Source organism: Neophocaena asiaeorientalis, unplaced genomic scaffold, assembly GCF_003031525.2.
Source record: "Neophocaena asiaeorientalis asiaeorientalis breed wild unplaced genomic scaffold, Neophocaena_asiaeorientalis_V1.1 scaffold32, whole genome shotgun sequence".
Classification (NCBI taxonomy): domain Eukaryota; kingdom Metazoa; phylum Chordata; class Mammalia; order Artiodactyla; family Phocoenidae; genus Neophocaena; species Neophocaena asiaeorientalis.
Genome location: NW_020185327.1, coordinates 4,697,698 through 4,712,434, shown reverse-complemented (window position 1 = coordinate 4,712,434; position 14,737 = coordinate 4,697,698). Strand labels below are relative to the sequence as shown.

Below are 14,737 nucleotides of genomic sequence, written 5' to 3'. Positions count from 1 at the left end.
CTTCTCCAATTGTAGATTTAGCCATGTTTTATGTATGACAGTTTGTGCGGGTACAACATACCTGTACCAGTTTATTTTTCCAGAGAAAAAATTAAAAGATTTTTGAAATATATTCTCACCCCATTTGATTTACTTATAATAATGAAAGTTCACCTGACAATGTAAATACAAAATAAAGAATGGGTCCATACTGTGAAAAGCACATGTCAATGGGCAAGACAGGCACTCAGAGCTGTTCAGTGTGTGCCTTGCACAAAGGGAATAAAATCAACCCCAGGGAAGGGACCACTTTCTGTAATTCATTTTCCAAGAGGAGTGGGGATTTTAGGATTCACACAGAAGAGCCATATGTAATAGCTGCATCTTCGAGTTGCCTTCTCAGTTACAGACTCTTGGTGCTTGAACTTGGACACTCCTAAGCCTTATAATTTTATCAAGACTGAGGCAAGCAAATGGACATACAGAAACATCTGAGAAAATCTAAATAAGTCATCAGTAAGTCAGAAGATACGGGGTTGACAAACCTAGACAATTTGTTTTTATTTAATAAGTTATTATTTAATTAATATTTCTTAATAGTAAAGCTAGGCATAAAATAATAATAATATTTGTTTACTAAATGGGTAAATCATGTGTGCTAATAATATGCTATATATTTTCAGGGAGACTTTTCACGTTTTTTCTTCATTCGGCCGTCTTCACAAGTGCCTCTGTTTTACAACTGGGCCAACTAAGCTTCTAAAAGGCTAAGTCCTTTTATAAAAGTCATAGTTATTTAGAGAACAGAGAAATAACTCAAGTTTATTGATTCTGTCTCTCTCTCTCTTTCTGTCTAAAACTACCAGAGGTTAACTTGTATCTCAGAAGATGTAGCTGGAATCAAAATATCTCCTTGTCAGGTTAGCGAATAGATGTGGAGCTCTCTTTGCTCCATTAACTGCAAGTGACTCAGCTCTGTATGAGTAAAATTCTTAGCCTGTATATTTAATAAATGATGTATCTAATGCATGATGTATGTAATACATAATGAAGGTCCTGAGTGTGTATTAATGACTACCATTGAGGAGTATTAAAAATAAAGAAAAATATTATAGTGGCCAAAGAGAAAGAATCCCAAGTCCTCACGTGGCTGTCAGTAGAAATATCTGCCCAGGTGCTTAAGACAATAGGACTCAAAGAAACTAGGTCTGGGTTTTCATCCTTGTTCTCAGAATAAATTTCAGAATAATTTTTGGTCTATTACTTGAATTTTCAGTCTCATTATTTTCTACTCTGGTTTAAAAAAAATGTTTGTTAGTTTTTCCACTAACAAATGTGTTATTTTGATTTGTTCTTACTTATGCAATAAACTTCCCAAAAGTGGTGCTTTAGACATCGAAGTAATGCATAGAGTTCACACTAAATTGTGCTTCAAATTAAACTAGATTAAAACGAGTGCAGCAAATACCCAGTGTGGTCAGGTTTACTAATGAAATACTTACACTAAACAAATATATTTGTATTTTGCTTAATTCAGCATAATTCAGAATTTATAAATACCCTATCGTTAGCAATTCAGCACAAAAAAGATGCACAGTTCTATCTCAGCAACTCAGATTAATCTTCTTAATTAAAACATTATCTCGTTTAATGACAGTTTGGTTGCCAGTAAAATAAGGTTAAGTATTATTGAGGCTTGTGTTTCAGAATCATAGAGGAAGGATTCTATGGGATTGCAGTCTTTGTAGCAAATTAGACTGTTAAAAAGCAAATAGATGAACTCCTCTAATTTGCAAACTATTGAAACAATTCAAATATTAAAGGGTACAAATGAACTTGCAATGTGCACTTAATTTCAAAACTCCAAGGAAAGAAATCAAATTGAGATTATAGAATGCTAGACAGCTGAATTTTGGAAACAGCTTAATGTTTGGTTTTTGTCTAAAACTGACCATAGGTGTACACAACTTTTTTTTTAGATGTTTTCATTTCTTTACTTTCTTTCAGTTCCAGTAATTTCATACAAATTCAGAGGGAGATAACAAACTTGCATTGACTTTGAACCAAATGGATGTTAAGTGGTTATGTTTTCATTTATCAATGATCCTCTTGTTTAGTGATGGCTCCAAACTTTTCTTTTATTTGAATCTGAAAGTATTTTTAATTCATATAATAAATTAGTTGGCATTTTTCATAAATGCTTTGTTATAGTAATGGCTTTCTAACTTTATCTTGTACTTCAATCATGGACTTTTAGACTCATGGTGTGTACACAACTTTTAATTTGTTTTCATGTGAAAACTAATTGGGATACCAGTGATCCTGTATAGTCCTATAGACCTGAAAAAAACTGCCTTAATATGTGGTAATAACTGTGTATATCTTTGACAAAGTATGTCATGAAATAAGGCATCACTGATAAGAATTCATAAAAATTGATCAAATTTAATTTAATTTCTCTTTTTCTTTAATCAGTTTTTTGTTTGTTTGTTTGTTTGGGGTTTTTTTTGTGGTACGCGGGCCTCTCACTGCTGTGGCCTCTCCTGTTGCGGAGCACAGGCTCCGGATGCGCAGGCTCAGCGGCCATGGCTCACTGGCCCAGCCGCTCCGCGGCATGTGGAATCTTCCCGGACCGGGGCACAAACCCGTGTCCCCTGCATCGTCAGGCAGACTCTCAACCACTGCGCCACCAGGGAAGCCCTGAATCTTTTTTTGGTATCTTTAAATCACTTTTATCATTCCCTTTAGATTTTTGTCAGGTCTTTTAATTCAACTCGCTTTTAATTTCCTCTGTCCTTCTCTGTATATCTCACATGGTCTTCTCTTCACAAAGCTACACCACAATGATACTGGTGTATTGTTTAGAAACACATTGAGCCACAAGTAGCCAATTGATTCTGTTAAATATTTATTCACATAAACATTCTTTCATTCATTCATCCTACATGCTTGAGATATATTGGCATAAGTTCCCATTTCTGCTCGCTAAGAGTTCACAGTGTATTTAGAAAAACTTTGAAGGCCTAGGAATGAATGGAAGCAAATCTAGAGCAGTTAAGAGCATCCTGGGGTTAAATACTAGCTCCCTCAGTTATTGGATGTTTCACCCTGCACAATTTGCTAAGTTCTCCATTTTCATCTAGAAAATGGTTATAAATAAGTCTTAGGACTGTAGTAGGAACATATAATACGATAATTCATGTGATGCTTTAACACATAGTAGGAGCCAGAAACATACGAACTGCTATACAGACTAGTTATTATTTCATAAATTTTGATTTAATAAACTCAAATTACATTTTCTTACCACTGTCTTTCTAGTCTTCATGCCAGGTACATAGTGAGGGCATTCTGCTCCATGGCCCACATCCCAAGGGACATTTATACCTCATTTAGTATTCATTATAATTTAAAAGAAAACCTATGATGATTAATGCATGGAAGAAATTAGGTATTGTGGAATTTTAAACATGTGGCACTGGGATAGGGTAGGTTTTCTTTTTCTTTCTTCTTCTTCTTCTTTTTTTTTTTTTTTTTAAATTAGCCAAGCTTTCTTCCCTTTGCTTTTCATATCCTATAGTGTGAGCAGCTGCTTTATCTACTAGTTGTTTTGTAAAGCCAGCCCTTCTGGTGTCATTCTAGGGGAAGAACACAGAGCGTTGCCTACTGAGTAAAGTCATCATGATTTTCTGTCACCTTTAATTGTCTGACTAAAGTGCTAGAGAAGCAGCAATCTACAAAAACAATTGAAAGCAATCATGTTGTTGCATTTAAAATCATTTCTACTTTAGAGACATTAAACTTTTTTCCCCATTCTAACACAAAATTGTAAAAGAATCAAAATGCATTTTCTTTTCTCTTTCTGACTTACTCATATATATGGAATGTAAAAAAAAAAAAAATTGGTACTGATGAACCAGTGGCAGGGCAGGAATAAAGACGTAGACAGAGAATGGACTTGAGGACATGGTGTCAGGGGTGGGGGAGGGAAGCTGGGGCAAAGTGAGGGTAGCATCGACATATATACACTACCAAATGTAAAATAGATAGCTAGTGGGAAGCAGCAGCATAGCACAGGGAGATCAGCTCGGTGCTTTGCCATGACCTAGAGGGGTGGGATAGGAGGTTGATGCAAGAGGGAGGGGGTGGGGGATATATGTATGCATATGGCTGATTCACTTTGTTGTACAACAGGAACTAACACAGTATTGTGAAGCAATTATTCTCCAATAAAGATCTATTAAAAAATGCATTTTCTTTCTTTCTCTATATATTCTAATAATGTATTTGCATTGCAACTTTCATTTTCTCAAAGGCAGGTCAAGTGAACCCAACAATCAAATTATATGTTGTAAACCTATATGGACCAACTCATACTTTGGAACTCATGCCACCTGATAACTTTAAATCAAGGTATGTAATTTCAATTTCACTTTTACCAGAAGATAGATCTCTTAACTCCAATTATCATTTTGTTGCAATTTAGAGAGAGATGTGATCAGCTCAACAAATTCACTTGAAAATAAAACTGAGGTTGCGTCCATTAGTGCAGGAATGAACTCATTGTGGATCTCTTGTTGTTCCCAGGAAGCATTTAGAGTTTTGAGGTCATCACCAGCACCACAAAATGACTAAATATACTGATACCAAGAATTAGCTCTTTGGCAGGAGATGTGACAGAGAGATGGGAACAAAGGATAATTTTCCATTGAATTTTCTTCCTGAAAATAGTCACTCAATGTTTTTAAATGGTCCTCTTTCAAAGAGTATAATCTTCCTAAAATGTGTGTAATTTTCCAACCTTTTCCCTGTAACTTGCCAATGATTCCCTAGCTTTATTTTCCACGCAGAGAAATTTAATGAGATTTTGTTTTGAAATATCCTACCTAAGAATCCTGCTTATTTAAGTCTGAGTGGGGAGAAAAAAACACATTTTATGGGTCAAAAACATAATTTTAATGTTAGCAAAATTTCCAATATTTGAACAACTAATCAAATGACCATGTGGATTGTGAAATCCAGAGTGGTCTCAGACTTCAAAGGTGATTCTTTCAAATATTTTAATCCTGTGAAAATTTACAGCAGTCCTGGAGATGGAATAGGCAGCTGATTTAGGAAAATAGTTTTATACTGTATTGAATGGTATAAGGCTAAGCTTAGAGTTTGTTTTGATGACATCAAAAATAATCACAGGGTGACTGATTCAAGTAGAAATTCCATTCAGTGTTCCATTGACATATTTGGGAAAATTTCATTATATTTGGGATTTTCACAGATAGTGCAGCCTTTAGCATGTAGAAATTTTTCCTACTTGAAAAGTTATTAAAAATATATGGAATGCTTACACTGGAAAGACCCCCATTATTATCTAATATAAACTGTTCCTATTGTTGGTGGAAAAGATGGGGCCCAAAGAAAAAGTATGCTAAAGATTAGTTGGTAGTAGAGGTAGAAAGTGAAGTAAAGCCTTTTTCAAGTTATAGAGCATTTCATCTAGGTTGTGATGAAAGATCTTACAGAGTCATTAAAATTGACATATAGAATACATACAGTACAGTTGACTAAATCAGATGAAACTTCTACTTCTGAGCTTGGTTTACCAGCTATGAAAGATTTGGACACAAATGAAGCAATTATGAAAATTATTAATATTTTATGTGATCCTTAAGGCTTATCTTTTTCTCTGGTGTGTTCAGTGCTCTGAATTAACAATAAAGAACACTAACCTGGAGTGTTTGAGTCACATCTCTACTACCACTTTATTGTGTGACCTTGGATAAGTCACTGTACCTCTCTCTAAACCTGAATACCCTAATCTTAAAATAATAATTTCTCATTTTTATCAGTTTTTTAAATCTTTCAAATGGAAGTCAATTTTATAATATCCAGGTTTCTTTCTAATAGAAGGTAGTGATTCCTGACCTTGATGCTGTTACCTAAGAGTCTTTCTAATGAGTTCACCAGCTAGGACATAGCAGTGTCATCAAATACAAAGCTTTGTAAAGACAGAATCAATTGTCATTATTAGAGTATTAGTTAAGCATATATCTGTTTAATATTTGAGGTACAATGTGATCAAATTAGTCACCCATTGCGAAAAGATATCACATATCTTTAGATGTTGGAAATCCAGTACGTAGAATGGTATTCTAGATCCCTCTAAGAATGAGGAGGAATCCTGTGAAGAAAAAGTTCTTAACTGTAATTCAGGTATGTTGGTTTATCAATGAACTTGGTCTACATTTGGGAGAGTCATGTAATACCTTATCTGCACAATGTATGTAACATGTTTCTTTTTCTGCCTCGTAGTTATGTAAGTGCCAGTTGTGGCATGTGAAACCATTCTGGTGCACCAAAGTGTATGATTTACTCCTTTAGTTGGAAAACTCAAGACCAAAATTTACTTCAGAATGTTTTTTTCAATATTCCCCAGGAATATTCAGTTTTTATGTTTCCTTACTCATTTGTTCCTGGTGAAAGCTTTAGTCCAATTTCCTATCATCTGCATTTAACCTCTCTGAGCACCAGTATTACTTTGATGGGCCTACAAACACACAGACATGAACAAAATAGAGCTATCCATGGTGCAAATCAAAGAATGCTGCATTTATCTGCACATCAAATGGAAATTAAACTCATACTTTTCCTTGATTTTGTTTTAGGATTATCAATATCTATAATATTTAACACTTAGTACTTTAGCCATATGGAAATTTGCTAGAAAACTATTGTGCCCTCCCTAGTTAGATAGACATTTGAGATCTAAAAGAGCATAACATTTTCCATAATTAACTGGTCAGGGTCCTGGAAATTAAAAACACTCAAGAGGGGTAATTGAAGTGCAGTTAATTAAGGGACTATTAACAAAGATATGCACGGGATTAAAAGGAAACTCACAAGGGACAGGAAAGCAACACAGAGTCTGCAATAGCAGAAAGCCTTTACTGCCCCAGGACTGAAGGAGCAAGGGGCAGACTCACTTAGGAAACCTGAAGAGGCTTGTAGCTGAAGAACAGAATGGACCAACAGGACCTGTCCACAGGTAGAACAATTAAGTCATTGCCAAACCAGGCCCTAATAGGGAGTGGGTCCTGGGAATAAACACCCTGAACTCTCTCTAAAGCTTTGAGTTCCTCCAGAGGTCTCTCTTGGGCTAGGGAGCCTCGTTGTAGTGTCCAGCCTCTGGAGACCTTGGGAGTGAGTGCTAAGGGGCAAATTAGAGAATAGACTTGACAAATGGGGAATATTCAACAGACATGATTTAAGGATAATATTTGCCTGAAAATTTATCATTCTTATTACTTTAGGGATGTGTTGGAGATGTCCAGAAGAAAACACAATAATTTGACGCCATGTGAAAAGTGTTCTGTCTCTGTTTCTAGCTCTGTTTCTGTCCCTGTCTCTTTCTCTCTGTCTTTGTGTGTGTGTGTGGCGTGTGTCTTTCAATCTCTCTGTCTCTCTCTCTTTCTCCGCACACGCATACACACACGCGCACACACACACACACACACACATCTATGGTTTACCTAAGTAATACTTGTACTTTTCCTGAAAACCTGCTATATTTTTCTCAAGTGCATTGTAGATTATGTAACGAATCATGTTTCAGCTGTTTGCATCAGTGTATTTTGGACATGGAGTTTACCCCTGGCGACACCTGGGTATCTCCTGTAACTTATTTTCCTTTATCTGTCTTCCTAATTTTATTTACCACAGTATTCTTAAATCATTCTAAGCTAACAAATTCTTTTTATTTTTTGAAAATGTTAGCTCTATAAATATACAAATTAATAGTTTGTTGGTACCAGTATTAGTAGCAATTTTCCCATATTTATTAGTGACAGTATTCCCATAGGTATTGCAAGCCTATGTACCTTTATCGGAGAATTTTGGTATGAACTTAAAAATACATAGTTAACTTTTAGAGGAAATATTTTTATAATAATGAATCATGCAGATTTAGAGATTTGTCACATTGTTTTGAAGAAGTGGTTATCTCCTGTGTTCATTCATCTCCAGGCTGAAGAATAAAGACAGTGGTTTGTCTTTAGGTTCTCCTCACTCACTGTCTTTGACATTCTACTTACCAGAAATCTTTCTTTAGTCATCCACCCTTTGTGACACATTGTTCTCAGCCTGTTTCATTGATATGACACTGTCATATAGCCCCTGTCATTCTGGGCTTGAACTGCCATGGTTTCTCTTCCTATTTAATTGAAGTATGTCTAGTCTGTGTCTCTTATTCTGCCAGTGAATGTCTATACCTTCCAATGAAACCTAATTAATAAATTTATCTGTGTTGATGGAAGTGACCCTTCTTACAAGTAAAGCATGGATATTAACAGAGGTCTTTGGAGGGCACTAGCTATGAGTTGGTCATGAATGTCATCACAATACACTTGTGTGCAGAGATCTTGGGTTATCTGGAAGAGAGTGAGCTCAGAGTAACCATATGTGCACAAAGACTTGTGAACCAAGAGTAGTGATTGGACAGGAAGCCAGTGAAAACACAGGTGTGACTGCTAATATACCTGTCTGCTGGTGATGCTGGTGCCTCCATTCCACATACCCTTGTGAACAATTAGATCTCTTTTGCCAGACCACCCAGCTAATAGAAAGTCTTTCTTGACTTGAGTGCAATCCCTCTAACCCGCTTGTCTATGTCTCTGTGGCTCAAGAGGACCAGATCCTCGAGGACTTCCTGGGTAATCCAGAGCCATGGAGACTAGGAACAAGCAGGAAAGCCAGTTATAAGGAAGGGACACTTTCACTGGCCACTGGTCATGGGACACCAGATCTAATGTGTTCATGAGATGGAGTTCCAGGAGGACAGCCACATCTGCAGCAGGCAGGCCAAGGAGTGTGGCATTTTCAGGTAAGGGCACTTCCTTATTTCCTCATTCAGAGGAACCCAGAATACTTATAAGCAAACTGAACAAGTCATTATAAATCATAAGGAGATGTGCACCTAGGACCTTGGAACAAAGAAAGGATACAGGATGGAATTTAATTAGTAAATATCTTTCCTCCCTTCTTACGTGCCAAGTTCTACTTATCTTTCATTTTGGATATTTCCAGCACTTTATTATGGAAATATTAATGGTTGGAAATCACCCCAATGGACTTTACAAGTTCTATTTGGGGGAGAACTCTCACATAAGACTAAATTTTGCTTATGAATATAAGATAGTATAGGTACAAACACACAAAATCATATTATTTAATCAAAGAGAAATGTAAGTGGTATGACTATAAGTAATTTTTGTTTGTTTTTCTTTTTTTTTTGAAATTTTGAACTTTATTTTATTTATTTATTTATACAGCAGGTTCTTATTAGTCATCCATTTTATACACATCGGTGTATACATGTCAATCCCAATCTCCCAATTCATCACACCACCACCACCACCACCCTGCCACTTTCCCCCCTTGGTGTCCATATGTTTGTTCTCTACATCTGTGTCTCTATTTCTGCCCTGCAAACTGGTTCATCTGTACCATTTTTCTAGGTTCCACATACATGTGTTAGCATAGGGTATTTGTTTTTCTCTTTCTGACTTACTTCACTTTGTATGACAGTCTCTAGATACATCCACGTCTCTACAAATGACCCAATTTCATTCCTTTTTATGGCTGAGTAATATTCCATTGTATATATGTACCACATCTTCTTTATCCATTCGTCTGTCGATGGGCATCTAGGTTGCTTCCATGACCTGGCTATTGCAAGTAGTGCTGCAGTGAATGTTGGGGTGCATGTGTCTTTTTGAATTACGTTTTTCTCTGGGTATATGCCCAGTAGTGGGGTTGCTGGGTCATATGGTAATTCTATTTTTAGTTTTTTAAGGAACCTCCATACTGTTCTCCATAGTGGCTGTATCAATTTACATTCCCACCAAGAGTGCAAGAGGGTTCCCTGTTCCCCAGACCCTCTCCAGCATTTGTTGTTTGTAGACTTTTCTGAGATGCCCATTCTAACTGGTGTGAGGTGATACCTCACTGTGCTTTTGATTTGCATTTCTCTAATAATTAGTGATGTTGAGCAGCTTTTCATGTGCTTCTTGGCCATCTGTATGTCTTCTTTGGAGAAATGTCTATTTAGGTCTTCTGCCCATTTTTGAATGGGTTCTTTCTTTTTTTAATATTGTGCTGTTTATATATTTTGGAGATTAATCCTTTGTCCGTTAATACATTTACAAATATTTTCTCCCATTCTGAGGGTTGTCTTTTCGTCTTGTTTATGGTTTCCCTTGCTGTGCAAAAGCTTTTAAGTTTTATTAGGTCCCATTTGTTTATTTTTGTTTTTATTTTCATTATTCTAGGAGGTGGATCAAAAAAGATCTTGCTGTGATTTATGTCAAAGAGTGTTCTGCTTATGTTTTCCTCTAAGAGTTTTATAGTGTCTGGTCTTACGTTTAGGTTTCTAATCCATTTTGAATTTATTTTTGTGTATGGTGTTAGGGAGTGTTCTAATTTCATTCTTTTACATGTAGCTGTCCAGTTTTCCAGCCCCACTTATTTTCTTTTCTCCATTGTGTATCCTTACCTCCTTTATCATAGATTAGTTGACCATTGGTGCATGGGTTTATCTCTGGGCTTTCTATCTTGTTCCATTGATCTATATTTCTGTTTTTGTACCAGTACCATATTGTCTTCATTACTGTAGCTTTGTAGTATAGTCTGAAGTCAGGGAGTCTGATTCCTCCAGCTCCGTTTTTTTCCCTCAAGACTGCTTTGGCTATTCGGGGATTTCTGTGTCTCCATACAAATTTTAAGATTTTTTGTTCTAGTTCTGTAAAAAATCCATTGGTAATTTGATAGGGATTGCATTGAATCTGTAGATTGCTTTGGGTAGTATAGTCATTTTCACAATATTGATTCTTCCAATCCAAGAACATGGTATATCTCTCCATCTGTTGGTATCATCTTTAATTTCTTTCATCAGTGTCTTATAGTTTTCTGCCTACAAGTCTTATGTCTCCCTAGGTAGGTTTATTCCTAGGTATTTTATTCTTTTTGTTGCAGTGGTAAATGGGAGTGTTTCCTTAATTTCTCTTTCGGATTTTCATCATTAGTGTATAGGAATGCACGAGATTTCTATTCATTAATTTTGTATCCAGCAACTTTAACAAATTCATTGACTAACTCTAGTAGTTGTCTGGTGGCATCTTTAGGATTCTCCATGTATAGTATCATGTCATATGCAAACAGTGACAGTTTTACTTCTTCTTTTCCAATTTGTATTCCTTTTATTTCTTTTTCTTCTCTGATTGGCGTGGCTAGGACTTCGAAAACTATGTTGAATAATAGTGGTGAGAGTGGAAATCCTTGTCTTGTTCCTGATCATAGAGGAAATGCTTTCAGTTTTTCACCATTGAGAATGGTTTGCTGTGCGTTTGTCGTTTTTGGCCTTTATTAAGTTGAGGTAGGTTCCCACTATGACCACTTTCTGGAGAGTTGTTATCATAAATGGGTGTTGAATTTTGTCAAAAGCTTTTTCTGCAACTATTGAGATGATCATATGGTTTTTATTTTTCAATTCCTTAATATGGTGTGTCATGTTGATTGATTTGCATATATTGGAGAATCCTTGCATCCCTGGGATAAATCCCATTTGATCATGGTGTATGATCCTTTTAATGTTTTGTTGGATTCTGTTTGCTAGTATTTTCTTGAGGATGTTTGCATCTATATTCATCAGTGATATTGGTCTGTAAATTTCTCTCTTTGTAGTATTTTGTCTGGTTTTGGTAGCGGGATGATGGTGGCCTCATAGAATGAGTTTGGGAGTGTTCCTTCCTTTGCAATTTTTTGGAAGAGTTTGAGAAGGATTGGTGTTAGCTCTTCTCTAAATGATTGATAGAATTCACCCGTGAAGCCATCTGGTCCTGGGCTTTTGTTTGTTGGAAGATTTTTAATCATAGTTTCAATTTCATTACTTGTGATTGGTCTATTCATATTTTCTATTTCTTCCTGATTCAGTCTTGGAAGGTTATACTTTTCTAAGAATTTGTCCATTTCTTCCAGGTTGTCAATTTTATTGGCATAGAGTTGCTTGTAGTAGTCTCTTAGGATGCTTTGTATTTCTGTGGTGTGTGTTGTAACGTCTCCTTTTTTGTTTCTAATTTTACTGATTTGAGTCCTCTCACTCTTTTTCTTGATGAGTCTGGCTAATGGTTTATCAATTTTGTTTATCTTCTCAAAGAACCAGCTTTTAGTTTTATTGATCTTTGCTATTGTTGTCTTTGTTTCTATTTCATTTATTTCTGCTCTAATCTCTATGATTTCTTTCCTTCTGCTAACTTTGGGTTTAATTTGTTCTTCTTTCTCTAGTTTCTTTAGGTGTAAGGTTAGATTATTTATTTGAGATTTTTCTTGTTTCTTGAGGTAGGATTGTATTGCTATACACTTCCCTCTTAGAACTACTTTTGCTGCATCCCATAGGTTTTGGATTGTCATGTTTTCGTTGTCATTTGTCTCTAGGTATTTTTTGATTTCCTCTTTGACTTCTTCAGTGATCTCTTGGTTATTTAGTAACATATTGTTTAGCCTCCATATGTTTGTGTTCTTTATATTTTTTTCCCTGTAATTGATTTCTAATCTCACAGCGTTGTGGTTAGAAAAGACGCTTGATATGATTTCAATTTTCTTAAGTTTACTGAGGCTTGATTTGTGGCCCAAGATATGATCCATCCTGGAGAATGTTCCATGCACACTTGAAAGTGTAATCTGCTGTTTTTGGATGGAATGTCCTATAAATATCAATTAAATCTATCTCGTCTATTGTGTCATTTAAAACTTGTGTTTCCTTATGAATTTTCTGTTTGGATGATCTGTCCGTTGGTGTAAGTGAGGTGTTAAAATCCCCCACTATTATTGTGTTACTGTCAATTTCATCTTTTAGAGCTGTTAGCAGTTGCCTTACGTATTGAGGTGCTCCTACATTGGGTGCATATGTATTTATAATTGTTATATCTTCTTCTTGGATTGATCCCTTGATTGTTATGTAGTGTCCTTCCTTGTCTCTTGTAACATTCTTTATTTTAAAGTCTATCTTATCTGATATGAGTATTGCTACTCCAGCTTTCTTTTGATTTCCATTTACATGGAATATCTTTCTCCATCCCTTCACTTTCAGTCTGTATGTGTCCCTAGGTCTGAAGTGGATCTCTTGTAGACAGAATATATATGGGTCTTGTTTTTGTATCCATTCAGCAAGCCTGTGTCTTTTGGGTGGAGCATTTAATCCATTCATGTTTAAGGTAATTATGAATATGTATATTCCTATTACCATTTTCTTAATTGTTTTGGGTTTGTTTTTGTAGGTCCTTTTCTTCTTTTGTGTTTCCCATGTAGAGGAGTTCCTTTAGCATTTGTTGTATAGCTGGTTTGGTGGAGCTGAATTCTCTTAGCTTTTGCTTACCTCTAAAGGTTTTAATTTCTCTGTCGAATATGAATGAGATCTTTTCTGGATAGAGTAATCTTGGTTGTAGGTCTTTCCCTTTCATCACTTTAAATATTTCCTTCCACTCCCTTCTGGCTTGCAGAGTTTCTGCTGAAAGATCAGCTGTTAACCTTTTGGGGATTCCCTTCTATATTTCTTGTTGCTTTTCCCTTGTTTCTTTTAATATTTTGTCTTTAAATTTTGGTTTTTTGATTATTATGTGTCTTGACTATAAATAATTTTTAACTTAATTTTATACCTAACTTAGTGTTCTCTTTAAAAACCATTTATTCACTAGATTTGCACCAGTTGAATTTTAATGTTTTTTAAGTATGAATTTTCTTTTAAATCAAGATTTCACATCTTATATAGTTAATATAATGTGTCAGTGTCTGGGAAGACATTACAAAGATATTCTTAAAACATTTCACCTGAGGGCTACTTTGAAAGGAAAACACTCAAAATGAATATTTAAATTTTTTTTGCTGTTCCTGTTGTTATTTATTTTAAAAACCATTCATATTAATTCATCTCATTTGGCACAAAATATAATATTAGTCACTTTAGCTAAATGAGACAAATTTCTGATCAGGTTTGAAATTCTTCTATATGTCAGTTCTCTCCAGATTTTTCAATAACTATTACCACCTTGATTTTGCAGTCTTTGGTCAGTTGTTTACAACAATCAAATTATTTTTTACTTCAGTTTTGCACAACATTTATGCCAGTTACTCAGAAATATATATTATCACAATTCAGCACTTTTTTCCTGATTAATTATAGTATCCACTGTCATTTTTCTCCATGCTAAGCCTTCTAGGTAAATTTCTTAAAAGTTAATGCCTATATTTTTCCTTTTTTAATATTCACGCTGCCCAAAATGGTAATGCATGCAAAATAAATCAGTTTAAACAAAGCGTAGTGAAAGTGAACAAGACACAGATCTTTAAAGAATCACAAGGCCCATTGATTTGGCCAAAGATTAATCCTAAACCAGTAGCATATTTGATTCAAAGTTGCCTTGTTAACTTTATTTAGATAACTTTATTTTATGATTTCACTGAGTTTCTAGGCAATTTTCAAGTGAGACTCAGCTAGTTGTGAAAGGTGCTGGATAGCTTGAAGAGATTATTGAAGAAGATATGGCAGGATTCACTGTATGACAAGTTATGCTTGTCCTTCTGACATCTTTACTTTGATGGGCTAACTGGTTTTCGAGAGGAAGCACTAACTACTCAATAATGTTAGAAATGTGAGATTCAGGTAGCTGAATGTCTAACTCAGTGTGTCTAAGGAGAGGTGATTTGTATTACA

General features: G+C 35.4%; 1 protein-coding gene across 1 annotated transcript in view; it reads left to right on the top strand.

The window, feature by feature from the left end:
- DPP10 (dipeptidyl peptidase like 10) overlaps window positions 1-14,737 on the top strand; it is a 638,912-nt gene that overhangs the window by 522,417 nt on the left and 101,758 nt on the right. Inside the window, exon 10 of the mRNA XM_024734508.1 lies at window positions 4,295-4,392. Within this exon, the coding sequence (XP_024590276.1) occupies window positions 4,295-4,392 (98 nt within the window). The remainder of the gene's footprint in view (window positions 1-4,294; window positions 4,393-14,737) is intronic.